This window comes from Pelodiscus sinensis, chromosome 1 (assembly GCF_052426305.1).
Source record: "Pelodiscus sinensis isolate ZL-2025 chromosome 1, ASM5242630v1, whole genome shotgun sequence".
In the NCBI taxonomy this organism is placed as follows: domain Eukaryota; kingdom Metazoa; phylum Chordata; order Testudines; family Trionychidae; genus Pelodiscus; species Pelodiscus sinensis.
In genome coordinates, this window is record NC_143052.1 from 346,150,856 (window position 1) to 346,170,771 (window position 19,916).

The 19,916-nt window shown below is 43.5% G+C and overlaps 1 protein-coding gene across 5 annotated transcripts in view; it reads right to left on the bottom strand.

Annotated features, from left to right (window-relative positions):
• The window catches only part of SLCO2B1 (solute carrier organic anion transporter family member 2B1), a 171,784-nt gene that overhangs the window by 23,433 nt on the left and 128,435 nt on the right, over nucleotides 1-19,916 (bottom strand). For all 5 annotated transcript variants that reach the window (XM_025186940.3, XM_075919608.2, XM_006127506.5 and 2 more), the window contains 3 exons: nucleotides 19,186-19,350; nucleotides 14,306-14,498; nucleotides 12,721-12,880 (listed from right to left, as the gene is read on the bottom strand). In XM_025186940.3, coding sequence (XP_025042725.2) covers nucleotides 12,721-12,880; nucleotides 14,306-14,498; nucleotides 19,186-19,350 — 518 coding nt within the window. The remainder of the gene's footprint in view (nucleotides 1-12,720; nucleotides 12,881-14,305; nucleotides 14,499-19,185; nucleotides 19,351-19,916) is intronic.

The following is a 19,916-nucleotide window of genomic DNA, read 5'->3' on the forward strand; positions in this document are numbered from 1 at the left end:
ACCTGTTCCAAACCCCTCATCATTTTAGTTGCCCTCCCCTCTCCCACCTCCTTTTCCCAGTCTCCCCGAGTTTTGTTCAATAAAGAGAGTTTCTATTTTTGAATACACGTGTCCTTTATTTTGTACGTCAGGAAGGGGGGCTATGGAGGGGTAAGTGGAAGGAGGTAAGGGAGGAATGGGGCACGAGCCCCCGATGGGGAGGACTGGGGTGGCTCTGCGGGCTCCTCGGGGTGGAAGCTCTCCTGCAGCCCCCCGATTGACCCCCCGGATGGCAGCCTGTGGCAAGTGCAGCCAGGCTGATGGCCGAGTGCTGTGATGTGCCGAGTGTGGGCACTCAGGGTACTCCAAGCCAGGACTGCTTTGCAAGCGGGGAACCCCTGAGAACTGTCTGTCCGGAGTGGGGATCGGGTCCCTTTAAGCACAGCCCTCGGCTAGCCTGAGACAGCTGCTCCATGGTCTAAGTCCTTCTCTGATGCCCTGCCGGCACTGCTTCCGGCCATCCTCAAACTTGGTTCAGGGTCCACTCAGTGTGGACATGCTAGTTCGAATTAGCAAAATGCTAATTCGAACTAGTTTTTAAGTCTGGATGCGCTAATTCGAATTAGCTTAGTTCAAATTAACTAATTCGAACTAAGTTAGTTCGAATTAGCGCTGTAGTGTAGACGTACCCTGACATATTGGCCTTGGTTCAGCCACAGAAAGGTTGGCTGTCTCTGGGCTACTTCCACACTCCCCCTCCAGGCATATCTGGCTTCAGTGCGTGTCCTCTGGCCATTGGGAGATGAGAACTTCTGGCGGGGTGGGCAGTTCCTCTTGTCAAATTAGACTGTAAACTCTTTGGGAGCATGGCTGTCTTTCTACCTGTGTTAACTTAGAACAACAGGCGATTTTATACCACATCAGTAGCCAGCTAAGGAAACGCTCCTTTAACTACAGTGGAAGTGGCCTCCCCAAGTGTGCGTGTGATTAATCAGGCAAACATATCTGTGTTCTATATGACCTGAAAGTGTTATGTCAACACCAGGTTTGAAATATCTTGCTTCCCTGTGGCCATATGTATTAATCTCAGCTCTGCAGTCTTTTCAGGTTATGTTCCACAGACAGCGGACTGTGTGATGTGCTTTCAAAAGATAACGCTAGGCATGTCTATAAACAATAATTAACTAAGGTTAATTAAAGCCACTCTGGGTATGTCTACCCTACCCTCCTATTTCGAAATAGGAGGGTAATGTAGGCATACCGCACTTGCAAATGAAGCCCGGGATTTGAATTTCCCAGGCTTCATTTGCATAAGCTGGGCGCCGCCATTTTTAAATCCCGGCTGGTTCGAACCCCGCGCCGCGCGGCTACACGCGGCACGAACTAGGTAGTTCGAACTAGGCTTCCTAGTTTGAACTACCGTTACTCCTCATTCCACAAGGGGTAACGGTAGTTCAAACTAGGAAGCCTAGTTCGAACTACCTAGTTCGTGCCGCGTGTAGCCGCGCGGCACGGGGTTCGAACCAGCCAAGATTTAAAAATGGCGGCGCCCGGCTTATGCAAATGAAGCCCGGGAAATTCAAATCCCGGGCTTCATTTGCAAGTGCGGTATGCCTACATTACCCTCCTATTTCGAAATAGGAGGGTAGTGTAGACATACCCTCTGAGTGAGGTTAACATTACTGTGTCTGTTTTATAAGGAAGCGAGGTCATAGAGAGTTTAAATGACTTGCCCAAAGTCAGAGCAGCATCAGGAATACAATGCAAAGTTTCCTGTGTCCCAGGCATATGTTCCAAACAAGGCCAGTCTCCCTTCCTTTCCTTCCACTGCGACTTCACAGCCATGGGTGACTACTGGTTCATTTCAAAGCCTCCTATTACTAAAGGACCACATAGCCACTGAGAGCTGAGCAGGTCTGAATCTGTCTAACAGGGAGAAGTTGTGAAATACATATGCTACCCAATATGCACAATCTGTAAATGTAGGTGTTTTAACACCATGCAGAGCTGATTTTGGGAGCCTTGTCAGATTACATAAACCCTTTGTTAGAAATCCCTGCCACCAGAGCTCAAAATGACTGAAACCAGTTTCACGGTCATGACTCAAAAAAGACTGAAACCAGACAAACCTCTGAAACCAGCTCTGCAGGTTGTGGGAGTGAGTAGCAGCCAGGCTCCTACTCTGGCAGGTGGCCATCCACAAATTCTTTCATCGCTGGATGTCAAATAATATTAACCAGCAGAAATATCTAGTAATTGTGTTCTCAAATGTGAAAGTGGGTCATATCAAACCGTGCATGTTGTGGGTTCTTTTTTTTGCTAGCTGGGACTTGCTGGTATTTAAAGTTTTGTTGCTTTTTCTTTCAGCAGACAAAACACATCTTCCTCGCCCCTGTCAGACTCGGATATAGTGTGTGTGAGGCAGTACAGTGGGAGGTGGCCCGCTAACCTCCCAGCTCTAGGAACATGCTTTAGTTAAATGTGGAAATGTATTTGGAGGTCTCTTTTTCAAGTCCCCACTGGCACTAGCACACACCACAAAAGCACCTCTCAAGGGTTTCATGCATCCCATCCCCGCAGACATGGGCCAAAATGACATAAAATTCTCCAAAAGTCCCATAGAGAGCAGGTGCAGAATTCCTTCAGTGCAGGGACTGACTGCAGAAGACAACCATAAGGCTACCTTCTGAGGACCCCGCCCCCCACAAGCCTTGATGTATGGGACATGCAGAAGATGGACATTTGAACAGGGAAATTCCAGGCAGTGGTGCAGCCTACCAGGCAGCTCCAGGAGGCTGGCCTTCAGGGTTGCCTAATTTCTGCTGATGGTTCCTGGAGCAGCCCAGGATTGGGAGAGTGCAAGGATGGCTTAAGGCCAGTCTAGTGCCCCTACCCGCTTGGGCCTTGAATACTGTACCTCAGAGTCCCATAAGGAGGTGTTTCCATTCACCCAACAACAGCTTCAGCACAGAGAAGCTTTTAGGGTACGTCAATGCTGCACCCGTAGCTCGAAATAAGCTACGCAATTTGAGCTTCGCAACTTGCGTAGCTTATTTTGAATCAATTTTTGAAATAGCTTCTTTCGTAATTTGGTGCTGTCTACACCAAAGTATATCACGAAATAATGGGATTGCTGTTAAGACCCAGGATAGCTATTTTGGGATACCTCTGGTATCCCAAAATAGCACTGCAGTGTAGATGTAGACCTAGATACCAAGCAGTATCAATGCTACCATGATCAGCACCCATTCCCAAGAACAAACCACTCTGGTTTCTTCAGAGAACCTATGGTCTCTGGAACTCTCTTAAAAGTTCAGCCTTGCCCTGGGGGTGCTGTGCTTCTAGGTGGAAAGTGTTTGCCTCACAGCTCAGCCTACAGAGTCATCCTCATCATAGGCCAGTCAAACGGGTTTAGAGATTAACCTCTCTTTAGTCCCAAACTCCACCCCGGGAGAGTTTTGGGGGGAACCCAGGCCCACCCTCTACTTCAAGTTCCATCCCCAGAACTGCAGCTCTTCCCTGAGCCACTTCCCCAACCAACTCATCCCAGTACCTTCCTCCTGGTACCTGATTACATCCTTCTGTTCTTCTCCAGCACCTCTTCTCTCCCAGTCCTTGGCCTGCTTGCCCATTCTAAAGGGAAGCTTTATAAACTTGCCCCAGCAGGTCCTCAATGGGCTGCAGGTGTACTGATTAGTCTGCTGCTTCTGGAAAATTCTTAATTGGCCCCAGTTTCTTCCTGGCTGTGCTTCAGCAGCCCGTGCCCTTATTACACTGCACCGTAGGTCAAAATAAGATTTGCAATTTGAGCTACACAAATTGTGTATTTTATTTCAATGTTATTTCAAAAGAGCTTATTTTGAAATTTGGCGCTGTCTACCCAGCACCTTTTTTAAATTACAGCCGGTCCCCGAGTTACGAACAAGTTACGGACCAAACACTTGGCCGTAACTCGAAGTGTTCGTAACTCGGATCCCATTGAGTTACATGGCGACCGCACTGTTCGTAAGCACGGATCGCGTTCGTAACTCGGGGATCGCATTTACGACCGCTTTGGTCCTAAGTGCAGATGGTCGTAAATGGAGGTGGTCGTAAGTTGGAGACCGGCTGTAAATCGTTATTCTGAAACATCCCTTACTGCTCATGGAATGAGGTTAACAGGGACGTCAGAATAGCATGTCCGTTATATTTCAAAATAACGGGTGTACTCAAAAGACACCGAATAGCTATTTCAGGATACCAGAAGTATCCCAAAATAGAGCTGCAGTGTAGACGTAGCCTAAGGGAAGAGAAAACTGTTCACCCATATCTACCTTCCATTAGACTACCATAGCCCACTGGTCTTGGTCTGCCACAATACTTATGTTCTGCATAGCCCATAATACATAGTCCATAGGTGATAATGGGGAGGGGAGGTTGGTCATTTTCTCTCATCTTTCCTTAGAGCAGTGCAGCCTGGGGGAACTATAGGACCCAGCATAAAATGCTCCAGTATGGCATAGTAGAACATTCTCTTATTTCAAGATGGATACTGCATGATGGGGCCTGTATTCCCTGCAGCGTACTCCCCAAGTGAAAAATGAGAATGTAATCTGCCCCCTGTGAAGAGAATGGGTAGTGGCCCTGCACACAGGAGAAGTTCTTAAATGGGTGCACAAAACAGGAAATTAAAGGCATCACAGTGCTATAGCTACATATATGGCAGGTTTGGCTTCGGGAACATTAACAAAAAACATAATTACAGCCATGAAAGCTTGTGCTTGGGGAATACCATAAACTGTAATAACCTTGCTTTTGTTTCCTGAAGCAATTTAGCCATATCTCCATGCGGAGAATTTAGAACCAATGACTATATTGTTCTGCCGGGATGTGGGAATAGTAAAGTTCGGCTTTCTCTGAGCTTTTATCTACGTGACTTTGTGTCGCAGTACAACAAACTCTGTTATCTAGGTTAATGAGCAGCAGGACCGTGGCTTCCACTCTCTGTGTGTGACAGACAGGGCTTCATTTTAATGTTCAGGAAACTGGAGCTGCTGGCAGGGACTAGGGTGAATCCAAACTAAAAAGACTGAAGTTGTTCTGTGGAAAGCTGTGGGAGTAACTCTTTAGAAGCCATGTAAGGAACATAGTTCAGTTTTGGTAGCTTTGGCATTGTTTGCACTCAGCTCGTCACAATTAGTTACAGTATAATGCCCAATGTGCTGTGTGTTGGTATAGTGCTGGGCACTAGACAAACACACAATAAGAGAGAGTCCATCACCTGAGGACCTCCCAAGATAAACTGGGTTAAGACATATCCATGGTTGGATGGAGGCCCAACTCCCCCATCCACCCACACACCTATGAGCTGCAGGAAGTGCTATTGCTGGTTTTATCAAACGGTGTTTGCTCATGTGCTTATGCAGCACTCAGTATAATGATGATAGAAATGTAGCCGTGTTAGTCTGGGGTAGTTGAAGCAAAATGCAGGACAATGTAGCACTTTAAAGACTAACAAGATGGTTTATTAGATGATGAGCTTTCGTGGGCCAGACCCACTTCCTCAGATCAAATAGTGGAAGAAAGTAGTCACAACCATATATACCAAAGGATACAATTTAAAAAAATGAACAAATATGAAAAGGACAAATCACATTGCAGAACAGAAGGAGGATGCGGGGGGGTGGGAAGGGGGAGGAAGGAAGGTAAGTGTCTGTGAATTGCTGATATTAAAGGTAGGGAGAGTGGGATGTTTGTGAGTTAATGGTATTACAGGTGATAATTGGGGAAACTGTCTTGATAATGGTGCTACCAACACCAAAGGAAAAATAATTCTATATGGACTCCCCCTGACGGTCGGAATTACAATCTGGATTTCTATATACACAGCTTCCGCAACAACGCACAGACTGACATTATTCACAAACGACAACAAGCGACACACAATCTTAGCCGCGCTGAACACCATGCCATCCAGAGTCTCAAAAACAACCTGGACATTGTAATCAAACCAGCTGACAAAGGGGGTGCTGTGGTCATTATGAATAAGGCCGACTATAACCAGGAGGCAACCAGACAACTCTCGAACACCACATTTTACAAACCTCTCCCCTCTGATCCCACCTTGGACTACCAAAAGAAACTACACTGTCTCCTTAAAAGCCTCCCCACAGCTACTCGGGAACAAATCCTCACAGAATCACCTTCTGACCCCCGACCAGGATTGTTCTATCTACTTCCCAAGATCCATAAACCTGGGCACCCCGGACGTCCCATCATCTCTGGTATTGGCACGCTCACTACTGGTCTATCCAGCTATGTAGACACTCTTCTCAAACCCTTCGTAACCAATACCCCCAGCTATCTCCGAGACACTACTGACTTCCTAAGGAAATTACAAAACATCGATAACCTCCCCAATAATACCATCCTTGCCACCATGGATGTAGAAGCTCTATATACCAACATCCCACATGAAGACGGATTACAAGCAATTAGAAACACTATCCCAGAGGACACTACTGCCAACCTGATAGCAGACCTATGTAACTTTGTTCTCACCCACAATTATTTCCGGTTTGAGAACAACTTATACCTCCAGATCAGCGGCACAGCCATGGGTACACGCATGGCCCCACAGTATGCTAACATCTTTATGGCTGACCTAGAACAACGTTTCCTCAACTCCCGTCCCCTTTCACCCCTCCTCTACCTACGGTACATCGATGACATCTTTATGATCTGGACACATGGCCAAGAAACACTGGAGATATTCCACAGAGATTTCAACAACCTACACCCCACCATCAACCTCAGCCTGGACCATTCTACACGAGAGATCCACTTCCTGGACACCACCGTACAAATCAACAATGGAAAATTAGACACCACTCTCTACAGAAAACCCACTGACTCATACAGTTACCTACATGCATCCAGCTCCCATCCAGAACACACCACACGATCCATCGTCTATAGCCAAGCCCTTCGATACAACCGCATCTGCTCTAACCCCACTGACAGAGACCAGAAGCTTCAGGATCTCTACCAAGCATTTATAAATCTCAACTACCCACCCAGAGAAACAAAAAAGCAAATTGAAAGAGCCAGACGAATACCTAGAAACCATCTACTTCAAGACAGACCCAAGAAAACCAACAATAGAACACCACTTGTCATCACCTACAACCCCCAACTTAAACCTGTCCAACACATTATCAAGAAACTACAGCCTATATTGGAACAGGATACCATACTCAAAGAGGCTCTGGGAGACAGACCCATAGTCTCCTATAGACAACCACCTAACCTCAAGATGATTCTTACCAACCACCACAGGACATACCACACTAATACCAACCCTGGTACCTTCCCTTGCAACAAACCCCGTTGCCAGCTTTGTCCACATATTCATTCTGCTGATACCATTATTGGACCTAACCAAGTGAGTTATAAGATCAAGAACACATATTCCTGCGCATCCAGAAATATAATCTACGCTATCATGTGCCGAAAGTGTCCGTCTGCTATGTACATTGGACAAACATCTCAGACACTTCGCCAAAGGATTAATGCCCACAAAACAGATATTAGACAAGATCACAAAGAGAAAACAGTTTCTTGCCACTTTAACCAGAAAGGACACTCTCTAAATGACTTAGCCACCTGCATTCTGCTACAAAGACCTTTTACATCTGCACTTGAAAGGGAATCCTCTGAACTGTCATTCATGTTAAAATTCGACACTTACCACCAGGGACTTAACAAGTCTTTGAACTTTCTCACCCATTATCAAGACAGTTTCCCCAATTATCACCTGTAATACCATTAACTCACAAACATCCCACTCTCCCTACCTTTAATATCAGCAATTCACAGACACTTACCTTCCTTCCTCCCCCTTCCCACCCCCCCGCATCCTCCTTCTGTTCTGCAATGTGATTTGTCCTTTTCATATTTGTTCATTTTTTTAAATTGTATCCTTTGGTATATATGGTTGTGACTACTTTCTTCCACTATTTGATCTGAGGAAGTGGGTCTGGCCCACGAAAGCTCATCATCTAATAAACCATCTTGTTAGTCTTTAAAGTGCTACATTGTCCTGCATTTTGCTTCAGTATAATGAGGCCTTGATTGTGTTTGGGGCATCTGGATTCTATTGCAATAATATTAATAAGTGGGTGGGTCTTATGAGCACCAACCCAGAACTCAAAAGTGTTTGTTTTCTGGGGCAGAGGATGCTAGGGAAGGACACCAATAGTAGCCTAACTCCCCTTCACCCCAAAAAACCCCCATATAGTCAGGAGTATGCAGGAAGTTTAATTGTTAAAAGGAATGCCTTCAAAAAGGGTGTAAATTCAGCCCCTGTCTTCTGTGCCTGTGTGTATACACACTATGGAAGGAGGAGGGGAAATGCTATTTCTTTACAATGAACTTGTAATGTTTCACATTATTTATTTATTTGGTTTTTGAAAGGTTGTAATGATTATGCTGATTTATTTGTATTACATAACATCCAGAAGTCCCAGTTAAGATAATCACCCTCATTGTGTTAGGCACTGTACACAGACATAGTAAAAGGTAGACTCTGAATCTAATTAGCCTGACAGATAAAGGACAGGAAGAGAAACAAAAGCAGAGCAAACTGAAGTGACCTGCCCAAAGGCAGAGTAGCAATAGAGTCAGAAATAGAACCCATTTCTCCTGGCTCCCAGCCCAGTGTCCCATCTACTAACCTCTGCTTTCTCACCAGTGTCAAGCTTGACAATAGACATTAGAGAGGAAAAATTACAAACAAAATATGGCAATATCTGTTGTATGGTTGTAAGTATGTAGGTGGGTAAATTGCTGGTCCAGTGAAGTGCCTCCAAAAACATTCTATATCTAAAGAATGCGCTAGACACATTTTCCGAATGTTGGTTCATAACCGTTCTTCTGCCATTGCTGCACCACTGCAGCTACCAGTGAGCTACCCACTGGCAGATGTTCTAATCCCATTAGAATCTCGCTCTCGCTACTGTGAGGCCATCATGTTCAGTGCTAGTAAGGACAGAGTGGATGCTAGGCTAAGTCTTAGAGTAATGTCACAGGGACCTCCCTTAGCTATCTAGTGTATCATGGGGCTTAGGCAGGTTCCATCATTCCACCATCATAAACACACCCTGGCTGTTTCCCTTTCACTGTGTGTTCGTTTCATTCCACTGTTTGTTTGCAACCAGAACATGATATAGGTCTGCTGCAGCAAGAGTGTCCCACAAAGCTTTTCTGCTTCTTACAGTGCACCTGCTAAGACCCTCCTCCTTATTCCTGTTCCTCCCAATTACTGCCAGTTGTATTCGTAGTTTAATCATTTCTACCTACATGCTCATTGTTCTTCATTAGAAAAGTGGTTAACTGCTTCTAGCTATTGCTGCAGCCTCTTCTGTGCTGTAGCAATATCAGTGATCAGGGTGCTGCAGGTAGCACTCTGTCAGAGACAATAATAAGGTTAAATGTTGGCACCCTATGTACTTGAGTAATAGACATATTTAGAGTTAGTTTCCAGTTGGGGAATTATATTGTGATGGTAGGATTCCTTAGATGGCACTGTTACATATAGTTTACAAGCTCTTTTTCTTAGCATTTGAACAATGCCTTGGTCTTTGAAGTAATGCTTCACTCTGATTAGTGTTGTAATGTAATTTGTTTTGGTTGAAGCTATTGCAAAGACCAGGAGAATTTTCACTGTGTCTTAACCCCCTTTGGAAGAGTTCCTCTCTGGGAAATGGACATCAGTTGTTTAGGCTGAGATTTCAGAGTTATTTTCTTATGTGTTGATTATGACCATTAAATAAGTTACAGTAAGAAAATATCCAGACTCCATGGCTATGTCTAGACTGCAAGCCTCTTTCGAAAGAGAGCATCTAGACTGCACGCGGAACTTTCGAAAAAGCAAGCCGCTTTTTCGAAAGAAAGCAGCAAGTGAGTCTGGATGCTCTCTTTCTAAAAAGCCCTGTTTGCTTTCAAGAACGCCTTTTTTCGAAAGAGCACTTTCGAAAAAAGGCGGTCTTCCTCATGGAATTAGGTTTACCGCCGTCGAAAGAAAAGCCGCGTTCTTTCGATTTAATTTCGAAAGAACGCGGCTGCAGTCTAGACGCAGGTGAAGTTTTTTAGAAAAAAGGCTACTTTTTTCGAAAAAACCCCTGAGTCTGGACACAGCCCATGAGACTGATTTCTTGTCTAATGGGAAACTGACTCTGGAACAGAAATTACAGTGAATTGAGAATTTTGCTGCTGAATTCAATGGTAAAAGGACTGACTGATAGGTTTCTATATGTGGAAAAATTTGCTCTTACAGCTTGAGCAAAGAACCAGTGTCTTTAGCAGCGTGCTGTAACTGAATTATGGACCAGTTAGTTATATGGCTTGCTGTTAATGATATATTTCTGTGTTTCCAGTGTGACCTTTAACTTCTCCCTATCTAATCTGATTAACCTATGTAGCTAATTTATTTCATGAATTCACCTTAGTATTTGTGCTTTGTCAAACTATATTCCTCTCTCTGAAAGCTCTATGCAAAGACCCATCTGGCTAGCAGGCATGTCTATAACTTCTCTTTTTATCTCAGTGGGGTGGGCTTTCTGTTTTTGTTTTTGTTTTTGTTTTTTTGGTGGGTGAGGGGGTCACTCAATTAAGGGACCCCGTTCTTCAAAGTTAAATATCTTTAACTCCTCGAGGAACTAGTGAAGCTATGAATTTGATGGCCATCTGAACATTAAGGAATCAGATTACAAGAGAATTTGAATTGGTAGAACCTAGTGCAGTTTTCAAGTGAACATTTTATGCATAAAAATGAGATCTCCATTCTGATTGTAATGTGGTTGAATAGAGCAGAATGCCATGAACATTTTCTCCCACGGTCTGTGAGCTGCTCTGACTACTGGTGAACTTCTGGGTGGAATTCAAGGCATTCACTTTAACCTTCAGAGCCCTCCATGGTGTAAGAACTAGTTATCTGGGTGTCCCTCTCTCCTCATGCCATAGCCCCTGGAAGTTGCTGCTTTCCCTTTCGGTGCCCAGAGGCTAGATTTGTTAATTGTCTGGTTACTCTGCAAGGCTCAACTGATTTATTTATTTTGGATGGAATCCAAAGTCTTTTGTTTGTATTATGTGGCAATGGCATGAATTTGTTCAGATCAATTTCTATCCATGTTCCCAGATCATGCACAGGCACCTTCTGGTTAGAGTATTTTTGCACCAAAGCCAAGCTAATAAAAGATAAATGCATCTCAAAAGCACCTCATAGGGCACAGCTGTCAGCCTGTGCTTAGGCCTGGGGTGTGAACAAGATTACCACAGGTCATGGCTGAAGAGCACTGGCAGGACTGAAGTGGGGAACTTTGAGAGAATTGTCTGCCTATTCCCACTAGGCCTAGTTCTATCCATGGCTCTTAATCATTTGCTTTCACTGCACCCAGATTCAATGAAATATTAATTAGGAAGCTCTGGTTTGGCCGGAGGAGGGGGAATGTAAAGCTTCACCTTTGAGAGAGGGAAAAAATTACCAACATGATGTTAGCCATGAGAACAGATTGTGGGCACGAGATACAGATTTTTCCTGTTTCTCCGTTTTTGATCTCTACTGACTTGTTTTTAAAGGAGCTAGTTCTTACAAGTTACACTAAGAAAATGCTCTGACTCACTGACACTGATTTCTTGTCTAATGAGAAACTGATTTGTAAGGCCCCAATATATACTGTGGCTCTCTAGAAGGGCAACAGGATTGTTCATGGAGTGTTCCATTGGGTTTTAAGTGCTGTGCACTATCATAATCTTGGATAGCTTAGGCTGCCAAACTAGAGAAAAGAGGAGGTTGCTGTGAGCAGTGTGTATGTGTGGAAACGTTTTAGATTTGTTTCTTTTCTGTTCAGTGCAATCCAATCCAGTCAATAAGTCACTGAGTTCGGGTTTTGAACGGTGAGTAGGATAATCCTGATTATCCAAGAACCATTGGGTGAGAATTAGGTGCTGCAGCTGTGAAGGTTGTTGAGAGAAAGCATGTTTAACTATCAAACCACTCACCACTCTATCTCATGAATGAATTGTGTCTAGTTTTTACTAAGGACCATATAATTGTAGTGCCAAGCAATATCTTCCACCATTGCTCCAAAAACATGTCCGCAAAACAACGTAGTACAAGTTAAGAGTGAAGTGACTCATTGCGTCTGATCCATCTTCCACTAAGGCTACTGAGGGTGTGTCTACAGAGCATCCTTACCTTGAAATAAGCTAAGCAATTTGCGCTACCCAAATTGTGTAGCTTATTTCAAGGTAATTTCGAAATAGCTTATTTCAAAATTTGGCACACTCTACACAGATTACAGGTTTTTTTCGAAAAAAGTGGCCTTTTTTTGAAAAAAATTCCCCTGAGTATAGACTGCTGCCATGTTCTTTTGAAAATAAATCAAAAGAACACGGCAGTTTTTTTGACCATGGAAAACCTCGTTTTTTCAAAAGTGCTCTTTCGAAGAAATGTGATATGTAATGCAAACTGTGCTTTTTTGAAAGAGAGCATCCAGACTGCTTGGGTGCTCTCTTTTGAAAAAGCGGCTTGCTTTTTTGAAAGTACTGGTTGTTGTCTAGACGCTCTTTTTCGAAAGAGGCTTTTTTGAAGTATCTTTTGAAAAAGCCTTTTTCAAAAGAGGCTTGCAGTCTAGACTTACTCATTAGCATTATGAACTCGGTGCATTAGTGTTGAGCAAAGAATAAAAGAACTTTACTCACCAGAACTTTATTTTCACCCACATCGGAGATTACAACTTCACAACCAGCAAAACATGGAGAGATGTATTCAATGCCATCAACCCCACAAATAGGGTTATAGGCCTTCTCAAGGCAGTTGCATTTGTTGTTACATTCAAAAGTGTGTTGTCCAGCATCAGAGCTACAGTAGAAGGAAAGATATGACTATATTAATATATACGTTGTGGGTTTATGTACTGTACTATGTGTGGATAGATATTAGTGAACAAGAACTTGCTTGTTTAACACTGGAAGTCTGTACCTGTGGACTGTGCCAAAGCCTCAGAAAATATCATTTCCATAGATTAATTCTTGTATCTCTGAAAAAAACCCTCAAAAGTTGAAAGTCTGGCAATAAACAGTCAAAGATGCAGCCACTCGAATCATGTCCCAGTTACTACTGCCCCATGCAAGTGGAATTTAGTGGTTCAGGAGAACTAATGATATCACATTAGGAATATGTAAAAGATTCCAAATTCACAATTAATATTTGCTTCTTTAGTGTCATTACATGTGACTAGTGATAGAAATGTAGCCGTGTTAGTCTGGGGTAGCTGACTGTAATGCCAATAGGCCAACTGGAGGCACCTCTACCACATGAGTTAAAAGTGAGCTGGCTCTGAGCTAAGGCTGTTGAACAGACTCACTTGTTCTCTCTGTAAGTGGTGTCAGTGCCACTAGATGGGACAGTGCAGCACACCCAGAAGGTGTGTGGGTTACATGAGCATATTCCTGCTCTAAACTACAGTGCACCCACTTGGGGTACGTCTACACAGCAGGGCAAAAATAGAATTAAGCTATGCAACTAGCTATGTCAATTGCGCAGCTGAAGTCGAAATAGCTTAATTCGGCTTTTGGCGCTGTCTACACAGCAGGAAGTCAAAGAAAGAACACTCTTACTCCAATTTCCCTTGCTCCTTGTGAAATGAGGGTTACAGGAGTTGGAGTAAGAAGTCCTCCAGCTCAACATTATATCGAAATAATGGCTTGCAGTGTAGACACGCTCTTTGTTATTTCAAAATAATATCAGTTATTCTAAAATAATGCTGCTGTGTAGACATACCCTGCGTGGTCAACATTTTCCCCCTTTTTATTTATAGTGGGTAAGGTTCTGTTTGCATTTCAACATATAGAGAGGTGGTCATTATTTTAAAAATATTCTTTCTTAACATCTTGATACATTCTCGACCAGTGAATGATGAGTTAAGCATTTTCCAGTATAAATTTTTGATTCTGGATTATTTGTGATAAAATTCATTAAATTTGTGTGACCTTTTCATGGATAAACTTCCAGTCATCTGAAAACGAATGAATCATATGAATGAATCATTCACCGTCTTTATTCACAAACATAGTCAGTGTCACTTTCAGCATTATTCAGTGACCACCAACCACTTCACGGAAGGGAATAACTTTTCCCTTTTCCAATCTCCCAGACATGATCACACCCATTTGAAGGAGGGGTTAATTTCTGACTAAGCTTTGTGGAGTGCACCTGGAAGAGGACACTTCATAAATCACTCAATGAAAAGGGGCCAAACTTATGGTCTAAATTTACAAGTGGTACCTTCTTCTGTAGTTAAGGCCAGCAACTTTCTGCGTAGGGCAGCCCAGAAAGAGGAGGGGAAGGGCAAAGATCACACAGAGGAGCATGCCGAGGACACACATGCCGCCACACTGTTTCAGAGTCATCTGGAACTTCTTCATGATGGCTCCACCCACCACTATTCCGACCATTGCCCCAGGGATGTTCACGGAACCTTGGGGACAGAAACAAGAAAGAGTTAAGATCCAAATGTCAGTGGTAATACTTTGACACCTTCCAGTCAGAGCAGAACACAGTAAATGGATTAAATGCTAACTGACGGATCTCCAAAAATAACTGGGATTAATACTTCTCTCATCTTTCATCGGTAAAGCTCAAAGGTCTTGATGAAGGACATAAGCATCACATCTCCATTTTACAGAGTGGGGGCTCAGAAATTAAGTCACTTGCTCAGCCTCTCCCAGCAGACCCATGGCAGAGCCAAAACTAGACATTGGAGGGAATGGAAAATCATCTTCCAGTGGGGAGATTTCTACCAGCCGACTGTGTTCTTGGTCCTATGCTATTTGCTATATTTAGCCATGCCCTGGAAGAGAATATAAAATCATGGCTGGGAGAGTTTGCAGATGACATAAAAGATTGGTGGAGCGATAAATAAGGAAAATGACATGCCAGTTTTACTAAGCCATTTGGTGTTTACCTTTGGCTCCAGCTCTTCATGATCTTAATCTTTCCCCCTTGAGCCCATGCCCGATTTCCTTGCTCAGTTCCTGTGCACAACACTACTATTTTACCTGTCACTAAGACCCATGACCTAGCTGTCATCTTCAACTTGTATCTTTCTCTAGGGCCTCACATTCAGGCTAAGTCTAAGTCTTGCTGACTCTTTCTGCATAATAGCTCTAAGATATTGCCTCTCCTAGCCATCTGCTCATCTAAAACTCTCTTCATCTCACGTCTTAATTACTGCAACTGCTTTTTCTCTAATCTTGACAAATGCTGGGTTCCCCTGCTTGTATCCATTCGGAAAAGTGATGCAAAGATCATTTTCCTAGTCTGTTGCTTTGACCATATTGCTTCTCTCTTTGCATCCCTCCACCTGGCTCTTCCTTCTCTAGTGTATCAAACATAAGTACTTATCTTAACACTCAAGGCCCTTCACAGCCTATCTTCACCCTCCCTGTCATCTCTCATTCTGTATGGGAAAGTCGCCGTCTCCATCCAATCAGCCCCATGAGGCCAGATTCCACTGCCTACTTGTTAATTAATTTTTCAAATGAGTTCCTTCATGCTTTCTCCTGCCCCACATGTTTGGGTGGCATTCTCAAAGCAACTTCTTTATTCTCCTTCAGCTCCCTCTGTAAAGCTTTCCTTTCCCATGCTGCCTACAAAAACTTGACTATGGTTATGCTCCTGATGTGCTGCCTGCCATGTTAACCCCATATTGTGTTGTTATTTCTTTGTACTTCCCTATCAGTCTGTCTTCATCCATCAGCTGTCTCTTGTCTTATGCTTAGATTGTAAGCACTTTTGGGGCAGAAACTGTCTTTTTTATCTGAATTTTAAAATAAAAAGTGTGTTGATAAAATGGAAAGGAGTGAGAAAAAATGTAAGAATGATTTTCGATCTGGAAAACCAACCCTACAATGAGAGACTGAATTTCTTTCTTATATTTAGTTTAACAACAATTAAGAGGTTACTTGATCACTTTCTCCCAAGCTGCCTTTTGTTTTCAAATTCTCAACCAATACCTTCTCATTCATCAAAATCAAGTCCAGAATAGCCTCTCCCCTAGTAGCTTTCTCCACTTTCTGAAGTAAAAGAGCTCTAACACATTCCAAGAAGTTGTTGCATAATCCAGGCCCTTCCATATTAATATGCCCAATAGATGTCTGGGTAGTTGACATCTCCCAGTGTGACACAATGAGTGTGCACACTCACTGGCCGTATGGATCTTGTACCTTCTGCTGAATGTTCTGTTTGAAAATGCAGTAGATTGAAGTTTACTGCTGAATTTTTAGAACACAGAGGCAGGGTCCCCTGGCTAGTGAGTGCCTGACATCTATAGCCCTGTGGATTTACACTCCAGCTTGTTGGGCACCAAGGGTACGTCTAGACTACAGGCTTTTGTTGACAGAGGCTTTGTCCACAGAGCGTCTAGATTGCATCCAGTTCTGTCGACAAAGCAAGCCGCTTTGTCGACATGAGAGTGTAGACGCAAAGGACAGTGTAGATGCAATAACACATTCTGCCAACAGAACTCTGTTGACAAAAGGCATTATTCCTCGTAGAATGAGGTTTATCGCCATCGACAAAACTGACGAGTTCTGTCGATGTTATGTCGACAGAACTCGGCAGTAGTGTAGACGCAGGTATAGCTTTGTCGACAAAAGTGGGCTTTTGTTGACAAAACACTGTAGTCTAGACACACCAGTGTTCACATAGAGAACCCTTAAGGCCTGAAGAAGAAGTTGGTTGTGCCCACGACATGATACCATATATATTTTTGTCAGTGTCTAAGGTGCGGCAGGGCTATTCATTGTTTTTTAAGTTACAGACTAACACAGCTACCCCTTTGAAACCTAAGGCCTGTGTTATGCAGGAGGACAGCCTAAAAGATCAAAATAGTTCTTTTGGACCTTAAAATCCATGAATCATCTGGGGAGCATCTCAGAGTGCTTAAAATATTTAAGTTACTTCTCAGTCACAACCCTTCCCAGAGGTGTAGGCTCTTGGTATATTTAACACTCTTCCCTGACGTCTGTCCTGAAACATGCCCTGTGATATAATTCCTAATATAATGTCTTAAGTTCATAGGTAGATGCTCTTGCTAGGTTATGATGGGGGAATATAATGGTGCCCTGAATGGTGCCTTTATTATCTTCCTTTTGTTTCTCCACCTATGAAGAGCAAATGGATGGGACCGTCTTTTCATTCAGTGTTTGGTCACAACCTAGGACAATGGGGTGCTATGAGGATACAAATCTTTTTATAAATATTTCTGAAAGTTTGTTTGTGTGTTTGTCCGGAAAGATCTCCGAAACGGTAAGAGCTAGAAACACCACATTTTGCACGGATACTACTGATTTCCTAACTTCAATAACTAGATTGGTTAGATCTCAAAATCCATTCCTGAGGTTCCCCCAGAGCCCCAATTGGGCCCATTGATAATTAGCTTTTAGTAGCGCCTGATCATAGGCATTTGCTGGACTCTTCTGTTAAGCGTGTCACATAAACTGCAACTACGAGATCCTAGAGGACAAAGAATGTGGGCACCTGCAGCACCATCAAGGGAAAGCCCATGGGGGAGAGGCTGCAGTGGGGCAGAGAATCAGCAACCTCCCCTATACTAGGGCACCAGCAGGTCTCCAGACAGACCCAAATGTGGCTGATGCTGGCTGGGGTCTAGCCTGGTTAATTCTGGCTAGGAGAGGCCTCCAGCTATCACAGTCTCTCAACAGCTTCATGCAGCCTGGCTCCAACTGAACCCCTTCTGGAAATTAAGTTGCTTCTCTCCTCCCACACCCAAACGAGCCATCCCACCACTCACCCTCCTTTGGGCTGCGTTCTCCTGGCAGGGCTGTGTGCATTATCAGCAAGTGCCACGGCCTTATGGGCTTTGCAGGATTCAGTTCACAGTACAAAGAGGAGGTGGGTAGTAGGACAAGGTTTTGAGCACCGTGGAGCTTGAGGAGGACAAGGTACACTCAGAACAGCCTATTCTCATTAGAACAGGTATATTCAGGTGCTGCATGTTCTGATCATCTAGATATCACTAATTGCACCTGGTCTGAAGGTCTTTCGCTTTTTCTGATCAATGCAACCGGTTCAGCTGCCGCTAGGAAATCCATTCAGGTTGCCCCATGGAGTGTGCACTGAAGGCACTGGGGAAGTGGCTATTTGGGGAGCAGTGATTTGCTGCTGCTGCAGAGCCCAGGAGACATCCCCTCCATTTCTCAGGGCTTCTGGCAAGGGGGCTGCAGGCATTGGTTTGCATAGAGTCTTTAAGGGAAGATGGGCCTTCCTGATTTGTGAGGATTGACAAAAGAGACCCTATGGGATTTGTCGTTTTGTAAGCTCATCACTAGCTATGTTAATTTCTTAAAGTAATATATGAGAGAAAAGTATTTCCAATAAAATATGCTATGTTAATGTCATTGACGTAGTTCATTCATCAAACCTTTTACTATATTTTCCCTGGGCGACGCTGAGTATTTCTGCTAGAAAATAATAAAATATCTTTTAGTCGTAATGATTTCATTTCCATTTTACTTTAAGAGGACTCCCTCCTCTCAGCATCTGAAGGTGTACTGGAGACTGTGTTGGTCTGAGTCCACAGAGAGATAAAGGTGCAGTACACAGAAACAGAGTTATAGCTCTTAAATAGCTAGGGGCATCATATATCGATTTACCAAAGGGGACATTGAGGCACAAACGGCTTATGTGACTTGCCCAGAACCACATAACTAGCTCAATGGAAGCAAAAGGAGCAGAGGTCATACTGGACTTGATGATCTCTCTAGGTCCCTTCCAGTTCTAGTATTCTAGTCTATGAGTTCAAGAGTCCAAGTCCTGCAAAATAACCACTAGGAAAAACTCCCTCTGCAAAACTGTATGTTGTTCAGTCAGTGAACCCTTTATACCCTTTTGCAGACCTGTTCCTGACTGACTTTGCAAATGAGTCCCACTCATCTCCAGCGCTACCTATTTTGCTTCTGGGCAGATCTGTCTCCACGTATTTGGTTGCTGTCATTTGAATGGTGTTTTGTTTGAGTTTTGCTGTCTCCCGTGTAAAATTCAACCGAGTTTGGGATTAGCCTACCAGGAAACAAGGATTTCAATGCTCCCTAGCATTTGCAGTAAGAGCTGGAATTTCTCCGGTAGTAGCAGGCAATACTTACCTATGATCATGTTGGCAAATGATGCTGTGAGGGAGAACTGCCTCTCTAGGAATTTGCCCATAAACGTTGCTAAACCGGCAACCATGGCAGATAGATTGACTTGGGCCAAAACCACTAGCAGATAGACTGGATGCCGGAGATTCCTCAATAAAACCTTAGGAAAAACTGACATGAAAAGGAGACTTAATAACCAAAAACATATGAATATGAAGAGATGCCTGAAAAAAGGCAGCTGCCTGAATTTCCAGCTCTTGGCAGGTTAGCATGCATCCCACTAGCATTATAATACTTGTTATGATATAATACAGTGATAGGAACAGTAATATTATGAGACAACTAGCAGGGAGGTGTGTGAAACAGATACAGGAAATTAATTCTAAGCTCCTGTAGTTCCTCTTCTGATTTTCCAGGGACAGCTACGATTTTTCTAATTATACAAGACTCAAAATAAGTGACACAACAATAAGGTCAGCCTGCGCAAAAACACAAAAATATTGAGCCAGATACCATGCCAATAAATCTTTAACAGCTCTGGCAGAAATTGGAAGTGAGGGGAAGCAAGGGGCATCTCTATGTCTATTGAACAGACTTGATGGGCAAGACTTTCTCATATTTATCAGCTACTGAAACACACATGGATTAAGACTCTGAATTTACTACAGTTCTAAACACCCAGTCGAAAAGACCTGAGTTAATGCCCCATCAGATTTTTAAGTACATGAGTCAGGACA